This window comes from Megascapheus bottae, chromosome 12 (genome assembly GCF_031878675.1).
Source record: "Megascapheus bottae isolate mThoBot1 chromosome 12, mThoBot2.hap1, whole genome shotgun sequence".
Lineage (NCBI taxonomy): Eukaryota > Metazoa > Chordata > Mammalia > Rodentia > Geomyidae > Megascapheus > Megascapheus bottae.
This window is the reverse complement of record NC_143520.1, coordinates 30,033,926-30,046,494: the sequence shown is the minus strand read 5'-3', so window position 1 is coordinate 30,046,494 and position 12,569 is coordinate 30,033,926. Positions and strand designations below refer to the sequence as shown.

The following is a 12,569-nucleotide window of genomic DNA, read 5'->3' as shown; positions in this document are numbered from 1 at the left end:
TTCTAGGCAAGCACTTTAACCACTAGGCCAAACTCCCGGCAAGACTACTGGCTTTTTCTATGTATGTGGTACCGAGGAATCAACTCTCCCTCCCCCACCCCCGGTCTTTGTGCATGCTAGGCAAGCACTCACTGTACCACTAGGTAACTCCCAGCCCCTATGTGTTAGCATTCTTTTGATCTGATAATAGATAAATGCATATATTATCTCAGAAAAAATAGTGTAACTGACTATATTTAATAACTGAGTTATTAAAACTTAGTTTTTCAGCTTAAAACCATATTACTCTCTACATGGTTATTTTCTCTCTTCAGTTTTCAGCCCTTTGCATACTTTTGTTTTTGGCACCCTTACATTGAAAACTACCTTTCTAATTGTTCTCTATTTAGGTCAATCTTTTATGCATTTGCATAGTAATTTTCGAATCTTGAGGTCTGGGTGGGGTGGTTTTCTTGCCCTAGAAGAGTAGTATTTAGTCACTCCCTCCCCTTTTCCATGTTTATATAAGAAGCTCCTCTTTTCAGTAGAACTCCTATTACAGGTGGAAGTATTTAGTTGAATATTTAAACAAAAGGTATAATTTTCATAGGAATTTACCAAAGATGCTTTCTTTTTCCTTTTTTGGGGGAGGGGAGGGGTACTGTTATTTGGGATTCCACTCCAGTCCTCTAATGCTTGTTTGGCCTTTTTCTTCAAGGCTGTCCCTCTAGCACTTGAGCCACAGCTCCACCTCCTCACCAGATGTTCTTTTGTCCTTTTCCTCTGAAGCATAGTTGAGAGCATAGCCTTCCAATAAGAGTTACCTTACCTCCTTAACCTGTCTCTGTGCAAACTGGAAAAACTCTCCAGCCTTACTAACATTTTTGTTTTAAATATGTGAAGGAAAATAGCTTTTGCAGATGTTTTTAAATAAAAATGAGTTTGAAATTTGTCATGAGACTTTTGTTTTGTCCTACAATTTGATATAGGAATTCTCTAGACATTTTATAAAGATTATATATTTTAGAAGAAATTTCATGTTTTCCTATGAGATATCTAGCAGTAGTTGTATTAATGAAAACATTCCTGATGTTTACTGTAAACTTTATAAACTCTTGAATGGCACCTAATGAGAAAGTGTTTGAGGTGCCAACTAGTGCCATCATAATATGTTCCTTTTGCCACAGAAATGTTAATTCCTCAAAATATTTCTTGTATGGCCTAGAAAGATTTCTGTTGCTTTTTTCTGGGAGCTTTCCAGAAAATATCTGACACCTTGCTTTCAATGAAAGGTTGTTATCCTGTTTGTACAGGGAGAATACTTTTACTTTTTTTCTATTTATATTTTACATTGTTCCATTTTTCAAGTGAACTAAAACTATATACTTCTCTTTTATGATCCTATCTGTTTATTTACTATAATAATCACTTTTCTCGGTTTTCATTTGTATTTCCTTTGGCAGTGAACCTCAGAACACAACTTTTATACTCCAGTCAGTTTTGGACAATAATTAAAATGAAGAAATGAACTGTTAATCCTTTGAATAATAAAAGTGAATGAAAGCTTAACTATAGAAAATAATAATTACAATGTTGTTGTATCTTATGGTATAGGTTATTTCTGAGATTAATGTACAAAAACTTAAAACTGAATGATTATTGGAGAAAGAAGTGGACTTTGAAAATTTCTGAGGCAGAGTTATTGTTTGATTGGCATGTGAATCCTCATATTCTAAGTGTATAAACTGGTAAATGACATATTCTGTTAGGAATATTCTAAAATTCACTGAAAATCTTAGGAAGATTAATAGATTGCCTCAAAAAGCTGCTAAATCTTTGTACTTGCTAAGCATAAGTGGCAGTAGTGAAGATTAGTGTGAAAACTCTTCTAAATAATGTTGCTTACCTGTGGTTGGCACAGGTATTTAGTAATGCTTAGGAAATGTAGTTCTGCAAGATTGAAAGTAGTGTCATGAATATATGTTTACCATTCCTGTCAGTTGAATCTTTAGTATACTTACTCCCCCCTCGCCTCATTTTTAGAATTGATATGTTTCATGTTCTCTTTACCTGTGGTATTATTATTGTTTATTTATAGGACCCAGGACCACCTCCGCCTTCTCCATTATTAGGTTTGAAGCCACTGCAGTTATTAGAAGTGAAAGCAAGGGGAAGGTTTGGTTGTGTCTGGAAAGCTCAGTTACTCAATGAATATGTGGCTGTCAAAATATTTCCAATACAGGTAAATTTATTGGAGTTTTCTGATAGTTTCAGTGTGGTAGTGAATGGACTCCAGGAAATGGCAACAGAGGTTTTTTTCCCCCCTCCTTTTCTGTTTTATCTTGTTAGTTCATTTTTCTGTCTTTGGAGTGGTAAATAATGGCATAAGAATTGAGGGACAGGGCTGGGAATGTTGCTTAGTGGTAGAGCGCTTGCTTGCTTAGCATGCATGAAGTTCTGGGTTTGATTCCTCAGTACCACTTAAATAGAGTAAGCTAGAAGTGGCGCTTAGCTCAAGTGGTACAGTGCTATCCTGGAGTAAAAAGCTCAGGGACAGTGCTAAGCCCTGAGTTCAAACCCCAGGATTGGCCAAAAAAAAAAAAAAAAAAAGGACATAGGGTCAGTGGTACTCAATAGAAACTGTTAAAAATAAAGCATACAACTTATGGGTGGTGATGGGAGGGAAAAACTGGCAGAGAATGAAAGGGGTGACCTTGTCAAAAAGAAATATAAGACTTGACTTATGAAATGGTAGCCCCTCTGTACATCACTTTCATAATAACAATTTAAAAATATTAATTGCGAGAGGAATCTTAACACTTAGGGAAATAAATTTGCATACTAAGTGCAAGTTAGCAGTCACAAACATTTTGACGAGAATGCTTTTATTGATAAGGTACAGAAGTAACACAGTAATATTGTAAAATAGATTGTACAATTTCTGGTTTACTTAACTAGGAAACTGAATGATTAGTGACTTTCCCAAGATAAGAAGGAAAGCCAGTATTTGAACTTTATGTTCAGAGTTTATTAACCATTATACATCCCACATTCACTGTCCTTTCAGTTGAAAGAAACTGATTGGCAAGTTCACATACAGTAGGTAAACACAAGTGAATATGTGGTGGTTTTTTAAAAAAGATTAGATACTATATTAGTCTTTGAAAAATATTTTTTTCCTTTTTCAGTTATTTTATCTGAATTTTATTTTTCAGGGAGATTTTTATAAACATTAACCTAAGTAATTTCATGCCTGTCATAAAATAGTGTGATATTTGCAGTAACTTGTAAGCAAAACATGTTTCCACATCAACATGTTTTTTAAACTTTCAATGATCATAAGTTAGAAACACAGGAAAAGTATAGAACTTAACAAGACATAACAAAATCTTTTATACTTAGGTTTGTTTTTGTTTTATTTTACTTAGAACTTATTTGAGTAATTGGTTTGTTTACCTATAGTCCTTTCTTTTTAAATCTAGGACAAACAGTCATGGCAGAATGAATATGAAGTCTATAGTTTGCCTGGAATGAAGCATGAGAACATATTGCAGTTCATTGGTGCAGAAAAACGAGGTACCAGTGTTGATGTGGACCTTTGGCTAATCACAGCATTTCATGAGAAGGTGAAATTTCTTAACACTTACATTTAGTAAAATAGACTTACTTACCTAATCTCTCATGTGTATATTTTTTCAAGAGGTTATTATAATAGTTACCTTAAAATGCAAATTGCTTAAATAAAAATGTTTTAATCCATTTTAATGAGCTTTTTACCTAACCTCCTAATCATTTAGTTTTTTTTGTCTCTGATATTTACATTGTTTAGAATTATTTGTAATCCATTTTAATTTCATAAATAGTTGTGCAGTTGTTTTAATTGGGAACTTTGTGCTTTAAAATGCCTTTTTTCTTTTCCTATTTTTCAGTTCTGGGACTTGAGCTCAGACCCTAGTGCTGTCCCTATGCTTTTTTGTTCAGGTCTATTTAGTGTTTTACCACTTAAGCCACAGCTCTATTTCCAGCCTTTTTTAGTTAAGTAGGGAGAAGACTTTCAGGGACTTTGCTGCCTAGTCTGGCTTTGAACTGTGATCTTCAGATCCCAGCTAAGATTACAAGCATGAGCCATCCTGCTTTGAAATGCTTTCATAAGTTAGGTTAGTGACAATCCCAGAGTTAGGAAATTTATGTGTTCTAAAATTAACTCATAATTGTCAGTAAAACATGGTACTTTTTTCAACTTTTAGTTGTTTGACAGTATTATTAATGAAGTAGGATCATTCTTTGTTTTTACAGTATGGGCAGATAATCTATTTGAGCCACATCTCTAAGCTCCAAAAAGTTTGTGTGTGTGTGTGTGTGTGTGTATGTATATATATACTTTTTAAAATTATTATTTCTTTTTTTCATATATTTTTTATTGTAATTAATAGAAGGGTTACATGATATTTGCCAGATAGATGGTGCATTAATTCCCATACGTTGATACCCTTTCACATGTCTTGGTCCCCATTTCCCTCCCCCCACTCCCACCCCTCATCTTGTTTTCCCCCTTTCCCTATCCAAATAACCAAATACAAATATATCCGATATATCAGGTAACAAAGTGAGATACTGTAACAATATGAGATAACCAAGGGACAGAAAAAGAGATGAGAGATAACATAGTACCTTAAGAACAACAATCATTCGTTATATGGCTTATGTTTCTATATCCTAGAGATCCTTTCATTCAGCGTCCTACTATATGGCCTTTTGTGTCAAGGTTTTGCTCTATTGCAAATCTCTGCTAGTAGAGCCCAAGGTTTCTACTGATTATGACAAATGAGGGAAACCATTGAGCCTAAGTTCCTTTGAGTCTGGCTTACTTCACTTAATAGGATTTTTTCTAAGCCTTTCCATTTCCTAACAAATGGGTCAATGTCATTCTTTCTGACAGCAGCATAGAATTCCATTGTGTACAAATACCACATCTTGTTGATCCACTCATCAACTGAGGGACATCTAGGTTGGTTCCATATCTTTGCTATGGTAAATAGTGCTGCAATGAACATTGTTGTGCTGGTGGATTTAGTATGTCTTTGTTTCTGGATGATTGGGTAAATGCCAAGTAGTGGAATTGCTGGGTCATAGGGGAGCTTTATGTTTAGTCTTTTGAGGAACTGCCATACTGCTTTCCATAGTGGTTGAACGAGTTTGCATTCCCACCAACAGTGTAGTAATGATCCCTCCTGGCCACATATCTTTGCCAGTCCTGGGGCTTGAACTTAGGGCCTGAGCATGGTCTGAGCATGGTACTTGGGCTTTCTCAAGGCTAGAGCTCTAGCACTTGAGCCACAGCATCACTTCCGGCTTTTTTCTATGTATGTGGTACCAAGAAGTCTTTGTGCATGCTAGGCAAGCACTCTACCACTAGGCCAAACTCCCGGCCCCCAGAAATTATATTTTTGATACATTTCCTAATTGTCAATGTAAATGGCTACTAAGTTTTTCTTGATTCTTGACCACAAGGATGATACTTAGTTTTTAGAGGAAGATTCCTTTAATGAGTAGTTATTTGTATGTTGAAATTTTGTCTTTATAGTCAAACATACTTTCATTTTTAAAATGGAATTCTGTGGGGCTTATAGCATGGCCTAGTTATAGAGTGCTTGGCTAACATTCTCAAAGCCCTGGGTTTGATTCCCATATACACAGAAGAAGCCAGAAGTTGGTGTTATGGTTCAAGGATAGAGTGCTTGCCTTGAGAAAGCCCACGGACACTAAACAGGCTCTGAGTTTAAGTCCCGGAACTGGCCAAAGTAAATAAACAAATAATAGAATTCTAGATTTTCATCTATGTTTTTTAAGACTTTTCCTTTCTAAATAGAGGAAATTTGGCTATTTTAATAGCTGTTTAAAGATCAGGATATTCCTTCCTACATTAATGTAACTTGGAGAAAATATGGGCCTCCCAGAGATGTTTTTGCAGTATTATTCATCAAAAGTAAAACCAGGTGCTAGTGGCTCACACCTGAAATCCTAGCTACTCAGAAGGCTAAGCATCTTGGTTCAGAACCAGCCTGTACAGGAAAGTCCATGTATCTATTAAACTACTCAAGTAAAAGAAACAGCTGGAAATGGAACTGTGGCTCAAGTGGTAGCCGTGGGCTAGCCTTGAGCAAAATTGCGAAGGGACAGTACCTAGACCCTGAATTCAAGTGACAGCACCAGCACCAGGACAAACGTGTGTGTGCATATGTGTGTGTGTGTGTGTGTGTGTGTGTGTGTGTATTTACACAGAGAACAAAACCAGTAAAGATATACTGCCTTCTGTAACTTCTTAAGCAAAAACTTTCCATATATGTGTGTTTTTCAAGAGCTTAAGGCTTTTTATTTTGTTTTGTCCTTGTCCTTTCTCTTTAGGGTTCACTGTCAGACTTTCTTAAGGCTAATGTTGTCTCTTGGAATGAACTGTGTCATATTGCAGAAACAATGGCTAGAGGATTGGCATATTTACACGAGGATATTCCTGGTCTAAAAGATGGTCACAAACCTGCAATCTCTCACAGGTAGAGCAAAACTTCCATTGTTTTCTGAGATAGTTCAGTATATGTTCATAATTTAATATTTTAATTCCCTGTTTCAAATTTATTTTCCCCCTAACTATATGTATGTGTTCAAGAAGGCAAATGATTTTTAAAAGTTACTTTTGAAATTGACCAAGAATTAAAATCATTAGTAAAGTTAATTGTCTTGCACATAATTTGTCTTACTTTGAGAAACATGTTCAAGAATGAAAGTGAATTCTCTCTTTCTTAAAGGAAAAATCTGTTTTAACTCATAGCATGATTTAATTTAAAGGTGATTATGAAAAGGTACAGCACATCTACTCTTATAATTTCTTAATCATTTAAAAAAAAGACTGAATATCTTATTTTTAAATGACTATGCATCATTTAAACAATTTTCTAGCAAAGAAATAGTACCAAGGTTCAACAATTGTCATACACTGGGAAGGAAAAAAGGTTGTTTTCCTTCAACAGGAAGTCCGTTTGCCTTGTATTTACCTTCTTTGAACATACCTAATCTTTCATCTTGAATTCCATCTAAGTAGGCATTAACTGATCACTTAAAAAATATTTAGTTGTATGACACCAGGTAGTTACTTAGGTTTTTGGAAAGTATTACTTAAATCCACCTCAAATTGATCAATTCTGGTTTTGTAAACCGTAAATGACTTGTACTTGGAATTGCTTCCCTTTCTTTTCATCTTCCTACATACAGTCTGCCTTCCATATAGGAGATTATTCCTTTGAAGCTCCCTACCTACCCACCTAACCACATTTTGCACTGCCCCCTCTTAATTAGGAATAGGGGTCCTGAAAAAAAATCTTAAAAGGCTGAATTTTTTTTTTTTGGAGTGTTTGTATCTATGTGGTCCTTCTCTGTCCTACTCTTGGTTAATATGACTGAATACATAGTGTAACCATTGATCACGGTAGAGATATATTTAGCTAGCATATAGTAATCTAGAATGAACCAGTGCATAGAGGAGTGTATCTTAGAACTTAATACTGTGATACTTTTTAGAATACAAAAATAGGTTTATGGTACAAAGTTTGTTTACTTTTCTAAGAGCAAGTGAAAAAATCTATGAAACAAGTCATTACCAACAAAGGGGCTTTGATTCAGCTAGTCCTGGGTCTTGAACTCAGGGCCTAGGCTCTGTCCTCAAGCCTGTCTGTGCTCAAGGTTAGCACTCTTGTCATTTGAGCCATAGTGCCACTTCCAGCTTTTTCTGAGTAGTTTATTGAAGTCTCATGGACTTTCCTGCCCAGGTTAACTTCAAGCTCAGATAATTAGCCTCCTGGGTAGCTAGAATTACAGTTGTGAGCCACTCATTTTTTAAAACTTTTTTTATGAGAATTGATAACTACAAACACTGAAATGTTATCTTAAAAAAGCAATTCTAGAGGTGAAATGGCAGATCTGGAAACTGAACTGTTTTATGTGTTTTTTTCATTGTTAATGCTACCAATAAGAATTCTTCACAGTATTCTTGTGCTGAGGCAAATGGGCACTCTTTTTAAACACTTTCTTTGAATGTTACATTTTTAAAGAAAGTCTGTCATAGCATAGTCTCCTTCCTTCCCATTCCAATAAAAAAATTAAAAATGTAACTTGTTTAAGTTTAATTTCAATATTATATATCTTTCTATTTGAAGGGACATCAAAAGTAAAAATGTACTGTTGAAAAACAATCTGACAGCTTGCATTGCTGACTTTGGGTTGGCATTAAAGTTTGAGGCTGGCAAATCTGCAGGTGATACACATGGACAGGTAAGAAAGGATTGTGATTAAAATATAAGAAAAAAATAAGCTTGTCATGAAATCTTGGGTGCTGTAGGCTTATTTATACAACCAAACCCCCCCCAGAAATTGACCACAGTTTTAAATTTCACAATCTTAGCAGGAGTGAAAGAATAGTCAATCATTATAATCTGTATAACATATTAAGATCTCTTTTATTCCATACACTTTCTTGGTTTTGGCTCTTTATTGTTTTAATAACTCTATACTAAACTTGATGACTTTTTTCTGGATTGTCTCTAGAATTCAGAGCCCTTCCAAATGCCTGTGTGAGGTGTCTTAACTGTGGTTAACTATACTGTAAACAAGTAGATCTCAGCAATGATAAAACCTCTAATGAAGCCAAAAGGAAAAAGGTCATCTTTATATTTTATTTTTAAATCCTGTGAGGCTAGAAAGTGGTGCTGTGGCGCAAATGGTAGAGTGCTAACCTTGAGCTGAAGAGCTCATGGACAGGGCCCAGGCCCAGAGTTCAGGTCCCATGACCAATAAAACAAACAACAACAACAAAAAACTGAACAGACTTGTGAGGCTAGGAAAAGTGTTTTCACTCCTACAAAAATCACTTAAAAAAATTAATGTCCCTCCCATCTATGTGTGTGTGTGCGTGTGTGTGTGTGTGTGTGTGTGTGTGTGTGCATGCGTGCACACGTGTGCGTGCAGCAGTCCTGGGGCTTGAACTCATGGCCTGAGTGCTGCCCCTCAGTGCTCTGCTTCAAGCATTTGTTTTCTTTTTATTTTTCTTTGGTGATTAATTAGAGACAAGAGTTTCATGATTTTCTTGCTAGGCTGGCTTCAAACCAGGGTATTCAGATTTCAGCCTCTCTGAGTAGCTAGAAATACAGGCATGAACTATTGACACTGGCTGAATTTTTTTTTTATAAAAACATTTCAGATTCATTTATACCACATTTTATTCCTTCTTTTCAGTTGGGTTACATTATTAAGTAAAAACTGCATAGAGAACATTTTAGATTGAAAATAGATAAGCCATAATATGATGAAAGAGATACTTTGAATGAAATAACTGTCTTTAAGAGAAAAGTAGGCTGCTGGGTACTGTTGGCTCATGCCTGTAATCTTAGCTATTCAAATATATTGTAATCTATCAAGGTATCTTACTATTTTTTAAGTATTCATATAAGAATGTTGTCAAGCTCCAAACAAAACTAAGTTGTACTAGCTTAATACCTTAGTTGCAGTACTAAGAAATACCAAGTTGTGAGGATAGATATAAATGACTTCAAGTCGGAGTAATTCCTGAATAAATAAATTCATAAAATTATATATATATATAGATTTATCCATTCTTTGCTAATTATTTTACATTATCATTAGAAGATTTATGAAATATATATTTCAGCCAAGTAGACTTATCTACAATTCTAGCTACTCAGAAGGCTGAGATCTGAGGATTGTGATTCAAAACCAGCCTGAGCAGGAAAGTCTGAAAATAATTTCTCCATTTAATTGCCAAAAAGTCAGAAGTAGAGGCTGTGGCTCAAGTGGTAGAGTACTGGCCTTGAAGAAAAATGTTAAGGGATAGCCTTACCCTTTAGTTGAAGCCCCAATATTGGCAGTAAACAAATAGTATGTTGCTTTCTCTATTGCTTCTTCCTTGAAAACAAGTTTCTTGTAATTATATCCAGAAAGAGGTGAAAAACTGGCCAGGTGCTGGTGGCTCACAACTGAAATTCTAGCTCAGAATCCTAGGTGTCAGCAGGCTGAGATCTGAGGATCACAGTTTGAGGCCAGACCAGGTAGGAAAGTCTGTAAGACACATCTCTAAATACTCACCAAAGAAAAATAAAAATAGAAAATAATGCTGGAAATGGAGCTGTGGCACAATGATAGAGTGCTCTCCTTAAACACAAAAGAGAGGGCTGGGAGTTTGTCCTAGTGGTACAGTGCTTGCTTAGCATGCACGAACCCTGAGTTCTATTCCTTGGTACTACATACATAGAAAAAAAGCCAGAAGTAGTACTGTGGCTCAAGTGGTAGATCTCTAGCCTTGAGAAAAACCTGAGGACAGTGCCCAGGCCCTGAGCCTAAGCCCAGGTCTGACAAACAAAACAAAACAAAACAAATCAAAACACCTCATAAGAGAGATAGCACAACTCAAGATCTGAGCTTCTTTTGCTCAAGTCTAGCACTCTACCACTTGAGCCACAGCTCCAGTTCTGGCTTTTTTTTTTTTTTTTTTAAGCGTTGTCTCATGGACCTTCCTGCCCAGATTGACTTCAAACTGTGATCTTTAGATTTCATCCTCCCTAGGTGGCGAGGATTACAGGCATGAACCACTAACCACCAGCAATATATAAATTTTTCAGAAATATGTATGTACACACACACACTCTATAATCTGGGGCTCACAGTTTAGTTACATGATCTGATGACAGTTTTATTTTTTATGAAATAAAAGATTTCATTCATAAAATTAATAAGTGAGTACTGTTTGCTTTCAAAATCTTTTTTCCAGGTTGGTACCCGGAGATATATGGCTCCAGAAGTATTAGAGGGTGCTATAAACTTCCAAAGGGATGCATTTTTGAGGATAGATATGTACGCCATGGGATTAGTCCTGTGGGAACTGGCTTCTCGCTGTACTGCTGCAGATGGTAAGGGAAAAGTATTTTTTTTTAAAGTACATATATCACATTTATGAAATAGAATGATTACTTAGAAAGCAATAAAGTGTAATTACTTTTTGATGAACTATTATGAGATTTTAGAGAATTTACGAGGTAGAGGAACAGAAAGAAAGGAATGATAGATAGATGAAGATATATATCTGTTGGCAATTTACCATTAATGAATGGTTTTGGACATTATATATACATTCAGCTCATTTTCTAAAACAACTTTGGAGATAACTTATTTTATAGATGAAGAGACTGAAACTCATAGAAATTAAGTAGCTTGTCTCAGCCTAGTAAATGGTCAAGCCTACAATTTGTAACTGATCTATATGTAGAGGGGGCTGCTACTTCATAGGACTTTCCTGCATCCTAGATTCTTAATTCAACTCTGGGTGAGAGATGTATGTAGAACAGGAAGGATTTTGACTTCTCAAAACACTTTGGCACTTGCCAGCACATGTATTCTAACCAGATTAAACTTTCATGCTTTTGGATATATCACAGGTTAAATCTGACCATATTATGATAAAGTTGTTTAAACTATATCCTTATTATTAAAGGTCTTGTTCAAAGTCTTGTAAATAACTGAATGATTATAAAAACTATATACTATATTTCCAGTGTGACAAAACCATAGTGGTCTAGGTACTCTGTCTTTAGAACTTCTTTAAAATGTTTTCTTCAAATGTTGTGGTACTTTTTTGGATAAATTCTGACTACCAATTCTTACACAAATATAAATGATATTTACATGTTTTCGATTCCAATTTGTAAATAGCTCTCTCCACTTATAGACTGCAAGAGAATATATTGAATATTTAAAAAGGTACAGCAGTTTAAATTATGTTGCCAAGAATCTTACTGTTCTGAGTATTGTAAAAGATTCTCCATAGGATAGATTACCTATGCAATATTCAATTTAATTTAAAACTCAGTTAAAATGGAACTTACTAAATGTTCAGAAATAGTCAGTCATTCATTCTTCCAGGTTGGAACCCTAAGAAATGTTGAAACAGTCTGGGAATTTTTGACGTCTGAAGGAAGATGTTCAGTTCATATTGATTTTAAAGTTAGAGAAGTGTTTATTGTTTTGTGCATTTATTGATATAGGGTCAGATGGTGAATATGAATTATCTGGCTCAATTCCTGGAACATAGGTATTAATAACTGTTTCTGGATAAATAAATGGAGTCTCAAGAAATTGCTTTGTTGGGAAAAGAGTTACTAGGGAAAATGGAAAAAAGGATAGATGTAGACTTTCCCTAAATACCTGGCATATGCCATGCAGAAATTGGGGCTAGAATGCCAGTGTAGACAATACACTGAGAACTCTGGAAATTTGTTAATGTCTAGTTAAATGTCTAGCTGATGATTAAATTTGGAAAGCCCAGTTTCAACTCCAACACTGACTCAGTCATCTGGGTTTGAGGCCAGTCTGTACATTTACAGACTACCAGTTGATGTCAATGCCATTGACTTGTGAACCACAGAGTTTGAGTAGATGCATTAGAACGTCAGTACTCTGAGAAGATTGCATAGCTATCAAGGATTTCCACGTTTATCTGTATAGAGTGGAGTTAATGAGTCCCTCACAATTTA

The 12,569-nt window shown here is 35.3% G+C and overlaps 1 protein-coding gene across 2 annotated transcripts in view; it reads left to right on the top strand.

The window, feature by feature from the left end:
* The window catches only part of Acvr2a (activin A receptor type 2A), a 94,815-nt gene that overhangs the window by 76,170 nt on the left and 6,076 nt on the right, over nucleotides 1-12,569 (top strand). For both annotated transcript variants that reach the window (XM_090342864.1, XM_090342863.1), the window contains 5 exons: nucleotides 2,078-2,221; nucleotides 3,462-3,605; nucleotides 6,385-6,530; nucleotides 8,187-8,301; nucleotides 10,811-10,949. In XM_090342864.1, the coding sequence (XP_090198990.1) occupies nucleotides 2,078-2,221; nucleotides 3,462-3,605; nucleotides 6,385-6,530; nucleotides 8,187-8,301; nucleotides 10,811-10,949 (688 nt within the window). The remainder of the gene's footprint in view (nucleotides 1-2,077; nucleotides 2,222-3,461; nucleotides 3,606-6,384; nucleotides 6,531-8,186; nucleotides 8,302-10,810; nucleotides 10,950-12,569) is intronic.